Below are 12203 nucleotides of genomic sequence, written 5' to 3'. Positions count from 1 at the left end.
ACAGGGATCTCTGTTGATTTGGGAACATGGCAAATGCTTGATTAATAGCAAAGGAGAATTAGTGAACTTAACAAGTAAGCATTTGGACATTTTTGCCCTTAATCCTCTGTTGCTCCTTCTGGGGGGGGAAAAAGGTTCTTTTGAAAATGAGAAAGCGAGCCAGCCAAATATGACCTTATTCCTGTAAACCTGGTTGTCTCCAAACAACACATGCCCTTTCAAATGCCCATATGTGCCAGGCACACTTTCTAGACCACCAGTCTCATTTGGCATCATAATTCATGTGTTGTCAGGTTCATAATGGCAGGGCGTTTTTGAAGTGACCTTATTTTCCTTAGTGATCCTTCCTTCTGTGAGGTAACTCCCCTATTTCCCAGTTGAGGTTCGTGGGGAAGTGAAGAGGGGCATGGTATAGATCAGGCAGCTGGACTCTCGTTCATTAGTCCCAACAGGGACAAAATGATATTCTCGTATTCCCGAATGAAGGGACAAGATTCTTGCCTCTTTACAGAGATTAAAACAACCGATTGTGCTAGGGAATCTTGACCAAGGTCATTCAGGGAATTGGAGAAAGCGGGCATTAAAGCACCCATTTAGTCCAACCAAACTCCCGAGGGATTTGAGCAAAATATTTTATAGAGAATGTACATTTGTTGTTAATCCCGACAGACTGATCGCCACGGTGCTGCAGGCAGAACATTGATTGCTCCCTCCGTCCCCTGGGGTGAAGGGACTCTGTCCACCCTGCCTATTAGAAGCGACAGAACAACTAGTGACCAGGGCAGTTAAGCTACGAGTCTGCTTTCCTCCTTTCTCTTCAGAGGGATTGAATTGCTGTGACATGCAATTCAATCCCCTGCAACAGAAGGGGATGGCGAGTGGTGGAACAATTTCCCACACTTCCCTGCTCATTTAGCCCTAGAGGTAGCTAGTTTCCTAGGCCACTGTGCATTCAACTGAGCTGAACAGCTAGGGATAAACTAGACTATCGCTCCTGGAAGGTTCCTTAGGGATTTTTAAGATCAGCTTCCTTGATTTTGAAGAGGAAGAGACCTGTGACCTTACACAAGTAATTTACCCTCTGTTTCCTTACCTGGGGAAGTTGATAGAGAGGAACCCATTTGTCCAAGGTCGTTCAGCAGAGGGAGAGCAGAGGCCGCCCGCCAGGCTCCTGACTGTCCACTCTGCTGCCCTGTCAAGTCCCGGGTACACGGGGGGAAAGGATTTGAGTTTAGAAATCACCTCAGCTCTTCTAGCCTTGCATTTTACAACTGAAGAAGCCTCAGGACCCGGGTGTAAGGGACCTGCTCGGGTCACGTGGGAAAGATTAATCATAGGTAGCTGAAGTGGAATTCGAATCCGGCTCTTGTGACCCAGAAGCAGCCCAGTTGGGCGCTCACGGGCTCTCTGGCTGGCCAGGAGGCTCGGGGTCCCGGTGCAGAGCAGGGCTGAGGCAGGGCAGGGGAGGCGCTACGTGTTCCTTGGACAAGTCCGGGCCGGGGGCCCTGACCCGAGCTCGCGGCAGTTAAAGCGCCCGCTCTGCCTGCAGGGGCAGCCCCAAAGTAGGTGCCCTCCCTCCGGGGGTGGGGAGGGGCCACCTGGGCGGGCACAGGGAGGGGGCGGCGGGGGCGGGGGGAGCGGAGGGGTGGAGTGTCACCTCGGGCCCCAGGCCCCTCCCTCCGGCCCCCAGCCCGGAGCCGCGCTCCGCGAGCTGGGAGCCCGGGGCTCGGGGCGCAGAGGCTGCGCTGTCACATGGGCGGCGGCGGCGGTGGCGGCGGCGGCGGGGCGGCATTTAAGCGGCTGGGGGACGGCGCCCGCCTCCAGCGCGTCCTCTGGCTCGGCTCCCGCCGGGCGCCCCGGGCTCCGCCTGCGGGGGGTCCGCGCCGCGCCGCCCCCGCCCCTGCCGGGCCATGCGAGCGCGGGCACCGCCGCGATGAGCTCGTCCATTGCCAAGAGCGAGTCCAAAACGTCGCTGCTGAAGGCGGCGGCGGCGGGCGGGGGCAGCCGGGCTCCCCAGCGCTCCGCGGCGGCGGCGGGCGCGGAGCCCCGCCAGGGCCCGGCCCGGGAGCCGGGGCCGCACGGCCGCCGCCCCCCGCGCCTGCAGCCCGGCTGCCCCGGGACGCCGCCGCCGCCGCCGCCCGGGGACCCCAGCTCGCGGAGGCCCCTGTGCAGACCGGGGCCGCGGGAGGACGGGACTCGGGGGAGCTGGCGGCGCCCCCCGGCCACGGGCAGCCGGGAGTCTCCGCCGCCGCCGCCGCCGCAACCCCTCGGGCGGGATGGGGAGGAACGGGGGCTGTCCCCGGCGCTTGGCCTCCGGCGGCGCTCCCGGGAGTCCCTGCGGGCGGCCGGAGCCCGAGCCGGAGCCGCGGTGCCCGAGGCAGACCCGTTCCTCCACCGGCTGCGCCCCATGCTCAGTTCCGCCTTCGGCCAGGTAAGGGCCGCGCCCCGCACTCCGCCCCCAGCCCCGGGTCGGGCAGCGCTCCCCGCCCCCACCTCCAGCCCGGGGTCACCCGGCCAGCCGGGCTTCAGCAACTCGCCGCGCGGGGACCCGGGGAGGGCGGGCCGGAGAGAGGGCTGGCGTCTCGGGGGCAGAGCCGTGGGACAGCGGCTGGCTCCGTCTCCGCGGCTCCCGGCGCGAGCGCCTCCCTGACCGTCCCCGTCGGCTTCCCCGACCCGGGCAGACCTCCGGCGCTCCGGCCAGCCGGCCCCTCTTCCTTACGGTGTCCGCTCGGCGCGCTTACTTCCCGCCCCTGACCCGCGCTTCCTCCCGTCCCCCTCTCCCCTCCGCGGCGTCCCTTCCCAGATTCAGCACCATCTGCGCTGTCCACTGCGCCGCTCCAGCGGGCACACCGCACCCGGCGCTCGCTTCTTGCCCTGCAGTGGGGTGGCGTTTCCTGCCCACTTCCTTTGAGGCACCGAGACCCCTCGGCTGGCTCTGGAGGGCTCCTGCCCTGGAAACGGGACTTCAGGGCTCCGAGCATGCCGGGAGAAGCCGAGAGCGAGGGGCCGACGCGAGCAGGGGGCCGGGGTCAGCACCATGGCTGCTGGACCGTGTGGGACCTAGGGTCTGGGGCGCGTCCAGGACCGGGTGGACACGCTCCCCTGGAGGAAGGGGCTCCAGGCCCCCACGGCCCGGCCACCTCACGCCCTCGTGACCCAAAGGGACCGAGAGTTCGAATCCGCCTGGGAACTAACTGGGGGCAAGTCCGGAAAAAGTGTCAAGGACAAGCCACTTAGACTGAGTTAGAATCTGTCGTCCCAGAGTCAGTGGAGGCGGTGAGCGCCGAAAAGCCAGACCAAAGGCAGCCGGGGAGAGGGAAGGGAAGGGAGAAAGTCTCCCGAGTAACCAGGAACATGGGCTCTGGTGGGAGAGGTGGCAGTAACCGGGCTCCGCAGGGGCGCAGGGGGCTCAGGGAGGCATTTAGGGGATAGTGGAAGGGAAAGTCAGAAGCCTGGGCTCAGAAACTGTCTGGAAACGATGTCGGGGCGGGAGCTGGGGGAATATTGAATGAGCTGCAGCTCCCGTTGGGACTGCAGATAGATAGGTCACTGGTTTTTGTTTGTTTGTTTGTTTTTTTGTTTTTTAATAGTTTTTATTTACCAGATATTTGCATGGGTAATTTTACAGCACATTGACAATTGCCAAACCTTTTGTTCCAATTTTCCCCCTCCTTCCCCCTCCCTCCCCCCCAGATGGCAGGTCGGATAGGTCACTGGTTTTGAAGTGGCTTGTGGCAACATTGAATCCCAGCCCTGCCTCCACTTGGATGAAATCTGACTCCTAGAGTTGAAAAGGCCCTTTAGAGGTCATCTCAGCCATGGTCCTGTCTCTGAGCGGGACAAAAAAGTGTCCATCTTTTGCATTAGCAGGGTGCAGTGGGGGGGTCAATAGAATGGAGTGAGAAATGAGCAACTGAATTTCCCAGCAATCCTTGGATTTTCTTTTTATTTTAAATGACTTTTTTTTTTTTTTTTTTTTTTTTTTTTTTTGGTGGGGGGAGGGCTTTCTTTCAATCCTCTTGAGTTTTGACTCAGGCAAAATTCTCCCTGGTGCAGTAGTGAGCTAGGATGCTGCTACAGTCAGGGGCAGGTTGCGGGATGCTGTCGTCTGATGGCAGCATCCTGCCTGGGAGTGTATTGGATAAACCTTATAGAGTGGTCTGAGAAGAGGCTTTGTCTCAAGCGTCCTGATGCTTTCATTTGAACTAAACCAAATGGACTAGTTTCAGCTTCCCATGGTTCAGCTTCTACGACATATGGAAGTATCCCTGGGACAGCAGGCTGGGCCGTGATATTGCACAACCCTTCTCCAAATGCTATTATGCAGCCGCTGATTATTGCAGAGATCTGCCATTAATGCAGCAGTAACACATTTCCCCAGATTGCAGCAGCAGCCCTTCGCTTGGCTTTGGAGCGCAGGGGTGTGTTGATTTATTCTTGCAGGGAGTTCTCTGGGTCATCTGGCTGCACATGGCTCTCTGGGATGGTTATCTTGAGGGCAGGCTAGGAAAGCTTCTGTGGTGATGGGCTGGCTCCAGGGACAACCTTGCTGCAGTTAATTAATATGTCAGCGCAGGGTAAGTTTGTACGCCGCTAGTGCAGGATGTTGTGGGGGCAGGCTGGGATAGCAGCGCATCGATGTCAGGATCTCAGGGCCAGGATGTGAAGATGCAGCATCGCAGAAGCCCCCAGTTGGGCAGTTCTCTGCTGACCACTGACACCGCTATCGGTCTGGCTGTCTTTATTGACATGGAGTTCTATCTACAGTGGCTGTTCAGGGAAGCTCAGCTGAGTGATCGTGATCTGCTTTCGGCTTTCTTAGCCCATACACGAAGAGATTAATTTAGTCCAGTATCCTGACAACCTTTCAGAAATGCCACGGGGGTCACTGGAGTCAGCGAAGCAAGAGCGCGTCCCATCAAATATTAATACCTCCCTCTGGGAGCCTCTCTTGTTAACGGGGCTATGGGCTGCAAAGTCTAGTTAATTTAGGGTTTACACCCTTAGGAGAATGAAAAGATTCATTTTTATAGAAAAAAAAAATGACTTGTTTGTTCCAGACCCCGGTCATAAAGAGAGCAATTATTCTTTCCTAACCTCTATTTGCCCTGTGATTTCTCAGTGTCTATCGATGGATCAGGGGCCCAGCAAAGTCTGGTTTGGATGAAATTCTGCGGAGGTGAATAAAGTAGGTAGGAAATATACTACCACGTCTAACTATGGATTCCAGTTGGGAGGCAGGATGCTGAGGGAAGCTTTTAACATCGACCTCTCCCTTGCACCTATTCATAATTACAGAGCCAGGGGGTGGAAATGAAGGGCCAACAATGAAAGTTAATAATAATGATGATGATAATAGCTAGCACTTAGATTTGCAAGGTGCTTTACAAATATTATTTCATTTTATCCTGATAAGAGCCCTTGGAGTGCTATTATTATATCCATTTTACAAGTGAGTAAATGGAGGCTGAAAGAAAGTGAGTTATTCAGAATCACAATATTGAATTCAGTCTTCCTGGGGACGTCTGCAACATCTATCTCTTTACTTTTCTGGTCGTCAGTTTACTCATCTGTAAAATGGAAGTGCAATGTGGTATAATGAATATAGAACTGATTTCAAAGTCTCAGGAAGGCCTGCGTTCAAAACCTGCCTTTTTTTTTTTTTTTTTCCTGAGGCTGGAGTTAAATGACTTGCCCAGGGTCACACAGCTAGGAAGTGAGAGACCAGATTTGAACTCAAGTCCTCCTGAATTCAGGGCTGATGCTCTATCCACTGCGCCACCTAGCTGCCCCCCCAAAACCTGCCTTTAACAAATACTGGTAATGTCACGCTGGGGAAAATTGCTTACATTTTCCTTGCTTTAGAGTAGAGATACCGGGACACGTAGCCTGCTTGGTGCATGTGACTCACAATGTTCAGAAGTGGAACCTGGACCAGATTAAAGTGTAATTGGAGAGCCTTTAACAACATAAATAAAAATACATTAGATATAATCACACGAGGAGAAGGAGGTTGGGGGAAGACTGTGATATCGGAGCATCACTGGGTTAAGACAACAGGACCAAGATATGGGGGACATGGCTTCTCAAAATGGCAGATCACAGACCCCTGTTGGTATGATTCAGACAGAAAAGGTTCTTCCCTGGGGAGCTCCCTACCTTGATGAAATTACTGGCCTGTCTCTATCTCTGCCCTTAAATGGGAATGACTGTCTACCCAGTATGGTGAACAGAATGTTGCAATCGGAGTCAGGAAGACCCAGTTTAAGATTTCGACTCAGATCCAAAGACTTTAGGGTCCCCTCTTCGATTTTAATTTCCTAATGGAAAAAGGGCTTGAATTCAAAGGCCTTCGAGGTCCCTTCCAGATTTCAATCTATGACTGAAAACTTGTCCTCAGTGGGGAATCAGTATACTAATTATTCTAGGATGTGCATCCCACTGCAGCCAGATTCACAGCAGTGAAGGAACAAGCTCATCTACTTCCATAATCCTTGTAAAGAGTCGGCTGTAATGGGGAGAGGAGACTGCCCAGCTCTTATTGCACTATCTCCCCTACCCTTGCTGGGGAAGGAGGGAGAGGAAGCTAGGGAGCAGAGTGGGTAGTGCTGTGGGCCTGGAGTTAGGAAGGCCCCAGTTCAAATTCTGTCTCCCATATTCACAAACTGGGCAAGTCGATAATTTAATCAATTTAAGATAATTTACCTTCAATTTACTCAGCTGTGCAATGGGAAAATAAGAGGCACCTTCCTCTCAGAGTGTTGTGAGGATCAGATGAAGTATTTATAAAGCACTTAGGCCCAGAGATGGGTACAAAGTAAACACTTATTCCCTTCTTCCCTGACCTCCCTTAAAGGGATAGTGATGGGCTGAATTAAGGAAAAAGCCAATCTCCTTTCTAATCAGTAGTGGATTTATCCTTCTAATCTCTCTGATCCAATTATTCATTTCTAATGTTCCTTAAAGCCAATGGCTACTTATTGCCACAAAATTGGGAGGAAAGGTGACCCTTTCCCCCCTCAGCTAAAAACCTACCCTTTCCCTTATCTACTTTAAATAAATTCATTTCAATTTTATTCAATACACATTAGTGTAATGTATAGAATGCTGGATCTGGAGTCAGAGAGGACTGAATTCAAATCTTGTCTCAAATATTTACTGATTGTGTAATCTGGGGCAAGTCATTTTAACCTATCACTTTAATTATGTCAGATAGGTATATTAAGAGCACCTGCCTCACAGAATCATTATGAGAACCCCAAAAGATAACTTGCTTTGCAAACCTTAAAGTGTTGTCTAAATCATAGTTATTATTGTTAGCCTTTCTACTTCAGTTTCCTCATCTGTAAAATTAGGGAGTCGAACCACATTTTTTTCAAGCTCCAAACCTTTGATTTGTGATGTGAGTACATTAGTGACAAGCATCATGGGAAGCTCTAGAGTAAGGAGATCCAGGTTTAAGCTTAGCCATAAGCTTGATCTTGGACAAATTATCACCTCCCTTTTCTTCAACTATTAGAAAAAGAAAGAATGAGAGACAAGATCCCTTCAGCTCTATAATGGGCTCGAATTCTCCTGCTTTCTAAAGCCAACTTTCCCTTCATCCCCTGCACATATACACACACACACACACACACACACGCACGCGCACACGCACACACACACACACACACACACCTGAGCATCAGCTCTAATAGCATGAGGTCATCTGGGTCTCTTTCCCACCTTTATCCTAACTTATCACCAGTGCTTTACTGAGAAGGTTTAGCTATTCTGGAGGGTTTTTCCTCCAGAGCTCATGATTGGCCACTTTGTGCTTGAGTCACTTGGCATTGGGCTCCTTTTCTCCCCAAGGACAGAGGTACTTTCCCCCAAGGTCAGCGAGCTGGTGTCTGGCTCAGGTCTGGCCTCCAGGGGGCAGGATCTACTGCAGTGGAGCTGGCCTGGGAGGGCCAAGAATGGTTTTCATGATTCTAAATGAGGTGAGCCTTGGGCCCTGAGGAGGACAGCAAGTTCACACTGGACCTGCCCTGTGGGATTAGGACAGAGAAATTAGAGAAATTAGGAAGAGAAATGCTGCGGAGAGCAGGCAACACTCTCAAGTGGGCTACCAGAATCTTTTCTTCCTATAAAACACACTTTAGGATTTAAAAAAAAAAAAAGAAAATACCAATTTTTTCTTCCTTCCTCTTTCTTTTTCTTTCTTTCTTTCTTTCTTTCTTTCTTTCTTTCTTTCTTTCTTTCTTTCTTTCTTTCTTTCTTTCTTTCTTTCTTTCTTTCTTTCTTTCTTTCTTTCTTTCTTTCTTTCTTTCTTTCTTTCTTTCTTTCTTTCTTTCTTTCTTTCTTTCTTTCTTTCTTTCTTTCTTTCTTTCTTTCTTTCTTTCTTTCTTTCTTTCTTTCTTTCTTTCTTTCTTTCTTTCTTTCTTTCTTTCTTCCTTCCTCCCTCCCTCCCTCCCTCCCCTCCCTCTCTCTCTCTCTCTTTCTCTCTTTCTTTCTCTCTCTCTCTCTTTCTTTCTTTCTTTCTTTCTTTCTTTCTTTCTTTCTTTTTTTTTTTTTTTGCTTCTAGCATATCTTAAAATTACAGTTCTCAGGACCCTCACTTTCCTTTTTGGGAACTATATCTATGATTTTAGGGCAGGTAGGGGACATTATAGTTCATAGAATGCCAAGTCTGGAGTCAGGAAAATTTGAGTTCAAATCCAGTCTCAGACTCTTACTATCTATATAACACTGAGTAGGTCACTTCACCCTGTTTACCCCAGTTTCCTCATCTGTAAAATGAACTAGAGACATGGCAAAACCATTCCATTATTATTGCCAAGAAAGCTTTACTAGGGTCAGAAAGAGTCAGGCACAATTTAAAAAAAAAAAGATTGACCTGTGATTGAAGCATCATAGGAAAGTTCACGTGGGGAAATTCTCTGTTCCACTGGAGACCTCGTTATTGGTTCTCCTCATTATCTCTTCTGCAATTTATAGCATTAAAGTTACCTAATTTGCTCAGGGCCACGGATCAATCTGAATCGGGTTTTAACTGACTCTTTTTCTGACTCTTAGACTGGTTTTCCACCCATTGTGCCAGAGAATTTAAATGATATGTTCAAAGTCATACTACTATAAGTGGTGAAGTCAGGATTTGAACTTAGATCCACCGGCTCCAAATCCATTTTCTGTCATTCCCTAAGGGCACCGTACAGCAAGAGTGCCATGTAAGCATTTTTCTGTTGTTTAAGGGATGTCCCATGGGATGGAAAGAATTTGCTTTTCATAAATGCTTCCCTAGATTGATCCATGGTCAACTGGCACAGTCTCTCATAAGTGTTTGCTCCTCTAGAACATCTTCAAGAGCTTGGTTTGGCAGCCAGGAGATCTGAATTCATATTTCCACCTTGCCTCTTAGTAACTTTGTGATCCCGGGCAAATCTCTTTGGGTCTCCATTTCTCCTTCCGTAAAATGAGAGTGTGAGACTTGATGGCCTCTGAAGCCACATCCAGCCCTATCTCTAAACTCCTACCAGTTGCTCCCTACTTCGATGGCAAGATAAGATGGACCCTTGTAAGTACTATGAGATGAACCTCAGACCCCATGTCTTTAGGCTTTTCAATCACAATTATTAAGCACTTACTGAATGCAAGACCTAGTATTAGTTTAGATTGAAGAAAGGACAGAATTTCCAATTTGGCGATCAATGATCAAGCGCCTACTCCAGCCAGGCACGCTGGCAAGCCGTAGTTTTACTTTCCAAGTGGAGAAAACGCTGGATTTGGGGTTGAGGAACCGGTTTCAGGTTCAACTCTGATCCCTGCTGCCTGGGAGACCCTGAACATCTTTGCCTAAGTATAATTATCCATCTGGCTGGCTTATTGAGGTTTGCGGAGTGGTTTATGATTAGACAATCGATCTTTTGATGGGACACAATGAACGGAGGTTGTGCTGTGATGGGCCTCCAACATGCCTCCGGTCCTAACTCCTGCAGAAGCTTGAGCTGGAGACCTTCAGCTTCTCCCCAGCCCGGTTCTCCTGGCAGGTGTTTTTCCTCTCTGCTTGGTTCCCTCTTCTGTGTGAGGAGTGATGGAGAGGGAGTACAAAGGACCCATCCAGACTAGCCTCTCGGCTCTTTTGTCATCCTCAGGACTTTCAACCACTAGGGAAGCTTTCCTCTCATTCTGAGCCTGTCGGCTTCTGATTCAGTCATTTTTCTGTTAGGGCGACCCAGCGCCTCCCCCTCTCAGGGGCTGGCTGAAACATTGAAGCCGAGGAACTCTCTTGATGAATGTCTCTGCTGTGACAGGGACCGAGCTCCCTAGAGCTGCCTCCTCACTTCCCACTCAGCTGCCAATGGTTCCTGGAGAGGTAGTGGGGAGGGGGGCATTTTTCCTGGACCAGCTTCCATGGCGGCAGGGCCTCTGAGGAATCGCTGTGGATGTCTCACTGTTTGACATTAATCTTAGCTGATGACAGCTGGTCGTTATCCTCCAGGACCTTAAAGGCTCTGGGGCAGGAGACATTGGAGGCTTGTTTCCCTGCCCTTCCGGGCCTTCTGGGACAGCAGGTGGAATTCCAGCCAATCCCATTCATCTTCAGGTACAAAGTTCTACCATCAGAGCCGTGGTCCAGAGAAGCTTCCCGACAACACTTAGCCTTCTTGCTAAGGAGGACTGCAAGAGGCAGGCAGGTGATTTACTCATCTCACCTTGGCCTGGCCCTGTGGTGCTTTGGAACCAGCCAAAGGATGTTGACTTGACTTCTGGAGCCAACCCATGTGAAATAATCTTAAACCAAAGCAGGCAGGGAGTGGGGGTAAGTAGTTTACCAACCCAAACGCTGCCATCTCCATCAACGTTAGACCTGAGAAGCCCAGTCCAAAGAGCAACTGGGCTGCAGCAGCCAGCTCCTCCGGGGTCTCAGGAAGGAAGGAGCGCGGCAAGATGCGTGGCGTCGGCGGACCTCAAGCACTCTGGGACATCCCTATGTTTCCCTCGGTGGCCATCAGGACACCCCAATGATTTGACCCAGGTTTTACCTTCTGGCTGTACCAGCTTAATAAGAGCAAACCCAAATGAATGTGAATAAGAGGGAAGGAAGAAAATTGGATTCCAAGACACAGGACGTGGGCTCTGCCATGGAGAGATTATCCAGAGAGTCACAGTCTTTGCTTATAATGAGCTCACGGGCTCATTGCAGGCTTTCTAATTTTTTTTTTTTTGTCTGTGTGCATGAGTGCTTGTGTTGTTGTACGTGCATGTACAAGCTCAGAAACTGGGTGATTTGTTGGCTTTGGGGGCAGTGGGGACCTAAAGTAGCCAGATTCTGGAGGCTCCCTGTAGCACTGTTGTCCTAATTCCCATCTGGCAGCTGCCATTCCAGATCCCTAGCACAGAGACAATCTCCCCTGCAGATTTGTGGGGGGAGGGGGAGGGGAAGGGATGCAGCATTAATCTGATGTATATTATCCATCTACCTTCTCCAGCTTTCTCTGCTCTCACTCACTCAGTGATTTTTTCTGAGTTAACTCCTCCCTCCTTCCTTTCAGTCCTCATCAAGAAAGTGTACAGAAAGTAAAACACAAAAATAAAAACAAAAACCAGCCTTTAGAAAAGCACAAGTCACAAAGCAGGGAGAGAGAGAGAGAGAGAGAGAGAGAGAGAGAGAGAGAGGAGAGAGAGAGAGAGAGAGAGAGGAGAGAGGAGAGAGAGAGAGAGAGAGACAAAGAGGGAGAGAAAAAAAGGATGAGAGAGAGAGAGGAGAGAAAGGAGACTTTACAGGGATAGAAGAGAGAAAAGAGAGTAACAGGGAGAGAGATAAGAGAGGAAGAGAGAGAGAGGGAAAGTGAAGAAAGAGAAGAGCAGGGGAGAAAGGGAAGAGAGAAAGAAAAACAAGCAGAAGATACAGGGATAGAAGAGGAAAAGGAGAGTGGTAGAGAGAGAGAGAGGAAAAGAACAGAGGAGAGAGGGCAAAAGGGAGACAAAAGAAAAGGAAGGAGAAGATAGGGATAGAAGAGGGAAAGGAGAGTGACAGGAAGAGAGACAGAGGAGGAAGAGGGAGAGAGAGAGGGAAAGCAAAAAAGAGAAGAGTGGGGGGAGAGGGGGAAAAGGCAGAGAGAAAGAAAAAACAAGGAGAAGATACAGGGATAGAAGAGGGAAAGGAGAGTGGGCAGAGAGAGAGACAAAGAGAGGAAGAGGGATAGAGGAAATGGGGAAAA

General features: G+C 50.2%; 1 protein-coding gene across 1 annotated transcript in view; it reads left to right on the top strand.

Annotated features, from left to right (window-relative positions):
• Window positions 1–1809: 1809 nt before the first annotated feature.
• CABP1 (calcium binding protein 1) overlaps window positions 1810–12203 on the top strand; it is a 36231-nt gene continuing 25837 nt past the window's right edge. The window contains exon 1 of the mRNA XM_074296086.1: window positions 1810–2431. Coding sequence (XP_074152187.1) covers window positions 1934–2431 — 498 coding nt within the window. The 5' untranslated portion in view covers window positions 1810–1933. The remainder of the gene's footprint in view (window positions 2432–12203) is intronic.

Source organism: Sminthopsis crassicaudata, chromosome 1, assembly GCF_048593235.1.
Source record: "Sminthopsis crassicaudata isolate SCR6 chromosome 1, ASM4859323v1, whole genome shotgun sequence".
Lineage (NCBI taxonomy): Eukaryota > Metazoa > Chordata > Mammalia > Dasyuromorphia > Dasyuridae > Sminthopsis > Sminthopsis crassicaudata.
The sequence above is the reverse complement of the archived record's forward strand: the minus strand, read 5'-3'. Positions and strand labels throughout refer to the sequence as shown.